The 7500-nt window shown below is 35.1% G+C and overlaps 1 protein-coding gene across 1 annotated transcript in view; it reads right to left on the bottom strand.

The window, feature by feature from the left end:
* LOC144971184 (acetylcholine receptor subunit delta-like) overlaps positions 1 to 7500 on the bottom strand; it is an 18320-nt gene that overhangs the window by 6203 nt on the left and 4617 nt on the right. The window contains exons 4-5 of the mRNA XM_078911672.1: positions 3736 to 3850; positions 2543 to 2770 (exon numbers count right to left, since the gene is read on the bottom strand). Coding sequence (XP_078767798.1) covers positions 2543 to 2770; positions 3736 to 3850 — 343 coding nt within the window. The remainder of the gene's footprint in view (positions 1 to 2542; positions 2771 to 3735; positions 3851 to 7500) is intronic.

Here is a 7500-nt window from a genome sequence, read left to right as displayed (position 1 = left end):
TCGCCACTACCAAAACACACAGATGAAAATGAATTGGCAGGTTCAACAGTCTTTTTGAAGATAAAATATTAACAATTCGTTCTGGTCTAGGTCGATCTACTGAAGAGGATAACAACTGCCACCCAAGGTCACATGACACTTACTCTTTTTTATCTGAATTTTCCACTGCAACAAATGAAGAGATAAGTGAAATAATTAAAAGGGCGCCAAACAAACACTGTACTCTAGATCCTATACCAACGTGCCAGCAATAACATCAATCGTGAACTTCTCACTGGACCACGCTGACTTTCCAGATTGTATGAAGGAGGCCATAATTACACCCTTGCTTTAAAAGAAAAACCTTGATTTTGATTTATTAAAAAACTACAGATCTGTATCAAATTAAAGTTTTATTTCAAAGTTTATTTATTGAGAGGCTTGTTGTCAAACGACAACAACAGTATCTTATCAATAACAATCTGCGCAATACATTTCAGTCCACTTATAGACCGTGCCACAGCACCGAAACTGCACTTCTTCGCGTCCAAGGGTCAGTTTCTGTTCACTGTCTACACCACACCTCTTACTAGCATCATTCAATCCAGCAGCATCAGTCACCATCTTTACGCCGATGATACACAGCTATATCCCAATTTCTTCTTCCAACTTAATTTCAAACAAGACAAAATTCTTTAACTGCGTCTCTCACGTCACTGGATCACCCAAAACAAGCTAAAATCTAATGATGATAAAAATGAATTTATCGTTCTTAGAAAACAAGGACAGGCCATTCTAACGGAAGAACCTTTGATTTGTGACTGTCATTTCCAGATCTTTAATTGTAAAAAAACTTGGATTTAATTTTGATGAATTTCTGAATATACAATATAATATAATAACACTCTGTCAAAATCTACATTTCATTTGTTGTTACAAAACAAGGCAGCACGATTAGTCACCCAGACAAAAAAGAATGAGCATATATAACTCCCGTTTTGGAATGCCTTCATTGGCTGCCGTGGAGAGGAGAGTTGATTATAAACTAGTATGTCTTTAAATGTCTTCACAACACTTCCAGATTGTTTAAAATGACTTCTTACTGTCCATATTCTAAGTCGCTAGCTCAGGTCTTCTAGCTCAGTGTCATTTGAAAGAAAAATCCCTAAAACTAAATTCTCTGAAAGATATTTTGCCTTTTCTGCTCCAGTTGTGTGCTCTTTATCTACTTATACAAGGAACTGTCAGACCTTTGATACCTTTAAAAAGCCTCTCAAAACTGAGTTATTATGAAAATGAATCGTTGATATATATATATGTTTATATATATATATATATATATATATATATATATATATATATATATATATATATTTATATATATTTATATTATATGATATGTGTATATATATATATATATATATATATATATATATATATATATATTGGGGGGGGGGCGTGGATGGGTGGGTGTGGATGTGTTTGTGTGTGTAAATGTGTATGTGTATATTAATTAATTTGTTTACTTATTATTTCATATTACCATTGAGCATAGATAATGGCGCTATATAAATTTAATTACATTACCTTACTACTACAACCTCGACAACAGCAACAACAACAACAACTACTACTACTACTATTACTACTACTACTACAATACTACTACTACTACTACTACTACTACTACTACTACTACTACTACTACTACTACTATTACTACTGCTGCTGCTGCTACTACTACTACTACTACTACTACTACTACTACTACTACTACTACTACTACTACTACTACTACTACGAGTAGAGAAGTAACAGGAAGATAGAAGATTTTCATAATTTGGGTTTTAAACTCAATTTTGTTATATAGTTCATTATCTGTACTATACAATACCCACTACATGAGTCACGTGCAATTTCTGAAAGGCCAACAACAACAACAACAACAACAAAAAAACAAACCAAAAAACAAAAGAAACCCAAAACAACCACAACAAAAAACAAACAAACAAAAAGCAAAGAAAAAAAACAAAACAAATAAAGAATCAAGCAAACAACGACAAAAACTTTTTTAAAATGACATATCTTATCATTTGCGGAGGTGATTGATAAAACATGTTGAGTGATATTTATGTAAATTGAAAATGAGTTGATGCTACATTTTTATTCTACTGGAAAATTTGGAATTAGCAGGTAAAATTTTGCTATCCATAACACTTATGGTAATATTTCATTGCGATTTTCTCTTGGATGATTAAAATAGGAATTCTGCATGTTCTGGAAGACGCCTCCTCTTTTAGCTTGACATTCACACTTCGGTATCTGGTGTAAACTAACATAATAAATAAAAGAATAAAAAAACAAAAAAAAAACCTTTATTAACCCCTTTAGGAGTTAAGCCAAGGGAAGATTGGGATAACCCAGGCGTCAGCCGCAGTTCTGCGTCGCAAAGTGAGCTAAGGCTGGGTGACTTGCTCAAGACCATCATTAGATCTGGCCACGCTGTCTCATATTAGAATGAGTTGAGCGGTCACACGTCGTAATAAAAACCAATGAAAATTACCGGCAAAATGATGTTCATGATGTAAAACGTCCTCCGTCTCTTGATTGCCAAATTGAATCCAATTTTGCTTTTCCACCCTTCATTACCAAGATCCGTTGAGCTGGTTTCTATTAAATCCCATTGACCGTTCTCTGAGTAGTCATCCAAAGATACAGGATGACTGGTGTCAATAGATATATCAATCTCAGAGTATGTCGATACTGCAGTGGCGAAGACAATTTGACAGGTCTTGAAATGAAAATATAGAAGTAAAATTTGTATTAACCCTCTCCTTATCAACTGCAGGAAAAATTTCACATTCATGCGATGTAATAAACAATTTACTTATTCTAATTTCTTTTGTACCTAACACAATTTAAAGAAAATGTTTTTTTATAGCTCTAAAAACTTGACACTGTGTTGTAGAATTCATTTTGCTGAACAATATAATGTATAAAATGTACTTGATGCTTTTTTGTTTGAGTAAGAAAAAAAATCTAATTTGTGGGTAGGAGAGAGTTAAGTTTCGGGGTAAATTCTGAAAATGGCTGGTAAGAAGATTGTTAAACGAATATATATGGTACGGTACAATTTATATTTACCGATGACGTAAATTATATTGACCCTTGAGAAATACATTGAATTTACGAGGTGTTTTGAGTTAAAAAGTTACGGAGTTTGGTCACAAATTTATTCAGAGCTATAGCACATAATTTTTGAAAAGGAAGTCTCAAATAAAATGAAATATTGTACCTTGATGGATTTTCACTTTATTGTTTTTCTTAAAAGTTATTCATTATAATTTTTAACAGGGAAATGTCACTTTTATCGGTTATCTTAGAAATGATTTATCATAATTTTTTTAAGGAAACAAAACATGGACACAAACTAATGCGCGGTATTGGAAAGCACCCTCTTTTTCTTCATAAGATAACATTGAGTAAAAAGTATCCACGAATATATGTATTTTTATATTCAGAAATCTCATATTCTGACAGAAGATGGTGTATAATTATTACAAGTTGAGACGTTTTGTCTTGGATGTAAAACTGTTAATATTAACAAATTGGACATAATGTGTTTAAAAGAATCTAATCAAGATATTCAACTCTGGTAACTGTAACAATTTCGATAAAAATAAGTAGATAGCTTTAATATGGTAAATCATCAGAATTACTCTGTTTATTAAATATGAATACTATTATAATATTCACCTGAGAATCAAAGGGAAAGTATGTGATGTCAATGTCACAGGACGTTGATATCAATATAGTGGGCTCCCACAGTATAGTGCCATTGTCGAGAATGCGGACAGGCAGACTGTCATACCTTGATGACGTAATGAAATGATACTTAGTATAAGGACAATAGATTTTTACAAGGAGATGTCCGACAAGCGCCCTTTAGGTTGCAAAACTGAGGATCATACATCCTTCGTGAGGTCAAGTCAAAGTGCTGCTAATTTCGTGGACTGTAAAATGTAATAAACAAAAATAAATATGACAGCTTCATAAAAGAACAAAATACCATACACGGAACGTTTTGGACTCAAACTCATTCTTGGGCCAACAACAACAACAAAATAAAATCCAATGAAAATATTAATAGATTAATTATAACCAAGATCGATTGTAGAGAAATATATGATATGAGTTTTAAGTAATGTATTTGTGATTTCATTGTTATTTTGTTCCTGGCCGAAGAAGGATTGTGACGCTGAAACGTTCCGTGTTTGGTATTTTGTTCTGTCTGAAGCTGATGTACTCATTTTAGTTTATTACTCATTAGGTCAAGATAGTTGTGCCATAAATTGCTTTTTCCCCTTTCATACTGTGGCGCGCTCTTGCATGCATGCTGTTTTATTACAACAAAAGACAGTCACAAGAAGCATGCATGGCATATCCAGTAGCAAGACAAACTTGGGAAAATATATGATTTTTAAAATATTGCAGTGCTGTTTCGTCACAATAGCCGCTTTAACAGATTATGGAGCAGGCACTCGTGTTAGATAAATATCTAAAAGTTGTGTATGAAACAGTGCCAGACAAAGCAAGATGGAAACATACAAGAAAAAACATCCCAACAATCAGTCTGTCTCGACAGGGGATCGAACCTTAGACCTCCTGATTACCAGTCAGATGTGCACACAGGTTACCAGAAAGTTGGGGTGATTTTATGCCTCTATGGATATCGATAAGAATACCATCGCAACACAAAGTGACAAATTAGCGAGCAGACACTAGGATAATATAAAGATCTGACACATTGTGTATGCTCATACATTGACAGACAAAGCAAGAATGAAAAATACAATTTATTAACCATCCCAAAAATCAATCCTCGACTGAGGATCGAACCTAGAAAGGATTCAGTGTAGTTATAAAAATAGTCCAACAATGTGACATCAGAAATAGTAGCAGTAGCGCATGGCTACATATCCACGCAGGAAGTCAGTCTTTAAATTTATCATCGCCGCTGAGAACAGCCTAAAAAACCTTCGGCCAATCTCGTCACAAGACTACAGGGTAATGTGGTCTGCTGTCTCTGGAATTCCCCGACAGTCGGGACAGTCGGCTGACTCCCTCAGACCCCATCATGCATGCTTGCAGCAGTCCTGCCGTAGCCTGTCAGTAGTCGGTTTGTTGCAACCCACAATTTTCGATTGCCATTCCTGAAGCCTGGTATTAGTTCTGTTGGATTATCCCATTTCCCTTGGGCATGTTATTTGTCCAATATTCCGTTAGGCTGTCTTCTCCAAATCGAAGTTTTCGAGTTCTGAATTGTAAAAGGTCTGTGAGTCGTGGTGTTCTGGGCGCCTCGTTTGTGACGGTTTTTAAAGGATATTTAGGGTGAGGTTTTCAGTTTGTGGACTAATTAGTGGGTTGCTTTTTCTCACCTGAGTTCTGGTGGTTCGATTGCGCCAATGTGTTGGTGTTGATTTGAGGCATCCAATTATTATGCGCATGGACTCTCGGAGTTTGATATCTAAAGTTTTCGTCTAGGGGTTTCTTGTCCAAACAGCGGCAAAGTATTCTCCGACGCTATAAGAATGCTAATGCTGATGTTCTCAGGACTTGTTGCTCTCCAGATAGTGCTAATTTTCTAAGCAGACAGTTTCTTTTTGCAATTTTTTTTGCGATTCCTTCTATATGTTTTTTTTGTAGTTAAGCTGTCTATCGAGGGTGAAACTTAGATATTTTGGATTCTTGTCCGCTGGCAGGACATTTCCGTCAACTAAAATGTTAAGGGTTTTGGTTGCTTGTCTCTTGTTCAAAATGGAATGTTGTAGACAAATATTTTGTGGGTGGAGTTTAGCTTCAAGTACCATTGGTCTAAATATTCCTTTAGCTTTGAGGTTCCTCACTGTGTGTCTAATACCCAATCAGCTGCATAGCCAAGTTGAAGGGATTAGCATGATGTCTGTGAAGGTGTTTGCTCATCAGTCAATTGCTTGGGGTCCAAGATGGGTGAGCATATCTGGATAGATCCCATCTATACCGGCAGCTTTCCAATTTTTCATTTTCTTCAGCTCTTCTTTCATATCATTTGGTGAAACTGGCATTGAGAGGAATGAGCACTGAGAAGGTTGTGATTTTAATATGCATTAGAAATGATCCATTTTAAAAAGGCGTTGAAAAATTGAGTTAGCTTTTTGACATTTCTTTTTGTAGTCTTTCAAATGTTTTGCAGGACTGTACAAAGTACAATGTACAAACAGCAACCATTTGACCCGAGAGCACTACAATGAATTCAAAGCTCTATGGATCTCAGCACTAGCTTGGGAAGACCATAGCATTCCTGCATCTTATTGGCCTTCAGCCATAAAGAGGGGCAAAGAATAAGAATATGAATTAATTTATGTCTGCCTATCTATTAGACAAATCATGGTGCATTTTGCATTTATAGATGTTTACCCTTACTGGCAAGACGATTTGAACTTATCGATTCACAGTACGGGAAGATTAAAAAAAATCAAGATTTACTTCTACTCTTATGTGCATTTTATCATGAAATGTTATTCGAAAAGCTTGGCACTCTGCAATTTTCCGTGCCTTATTTGACATATTTTGAATCATAAATCTGGCAGTCCTGTTGATGAGGCAAAGACGTGTGAATGAGTTCCAGACTACAGGCAGTCATGTACATCATTGAAAGATTGATTCTACAAAAAAAGACGCGTAACAGGTGACATGGATTTTGCTAATCCATAGAAAAGGCAATAATAAATCTTTCTATTTAAATTTATTAAAGAACATTTTGTTTCTATAAGTTTAAATTATTTAAATTTTGTATTTACTCGGGCTTCATGAGCTTGAGAGCTCTGAAGAAAAGGGGAAAAAGTGTGATTTAAAAAAAAATGCATTCCAATCTCATTGGGAGTGTATAACCACTCTTCCATAGGACTGGATACATCCCTTGTCAAGTGAACTTCTGCTTTCAGAGTGATGGTATCTAATTTTCTAGTCTAAATATATACTGGTCGTCAATACAAATCAACCATCCTCGCTCTTTTACGACGGGTAATCCTAAGAATGAGCCTATAGGGAATGAGATTTCAAAACAGATTTAAGAGTAGCGTCCCTTTGTTGGAATCGCGTCTTGACAACCGACAGACGCTATCGCCATTATTAGTATTTATCATTAGCGGGAAGTTCAGTAAGTTTAGGAAGTGTTGTCTCATCGTATTGTATTATTTATCAACATCTTTTATTTTTAATTTGTAGTCTATATCATATTTTGTTAACATTTCATAATGGAGAAAACTAAAGAAAAGATCTACGTTGATTATGATATGCATTTTTGTAATGAAATATGAATAATAAATTTTGTATTTGAAGCGCTTGACTTTTAGTTGGTTTGTTTACAAATAACTTCTCCGCCGGTGATGTCCAAGCAAGGGACACTACTCTTCCGCTAATCTCATTCCCTATACATCCTGCCAATAAAATATATGCCACCTTATGAATCGATGTGTAACC

The sequence above is a fragment of the Berghia stephanieae genome, chromosome 4, assembly GCF_034508935.2.
Source record: "Berghia stephanieae isolate SIO BIC M18660-M18661 chromosome 4, UCSD_Bste_1.3, whole genome shotgun sequence".
Lineage (NCBI taxonomy): Eukaryota > Metazoa > Mollusca > Gastropoda > Nudibranchia > Aeolidiidae > Berghia > Berghia stephanieae.
The sequence above is the reverse complement of the archived record's forward strand: the minus strand, read 5'-3'. Positions and strand labels throughout refer to the sequence as shown.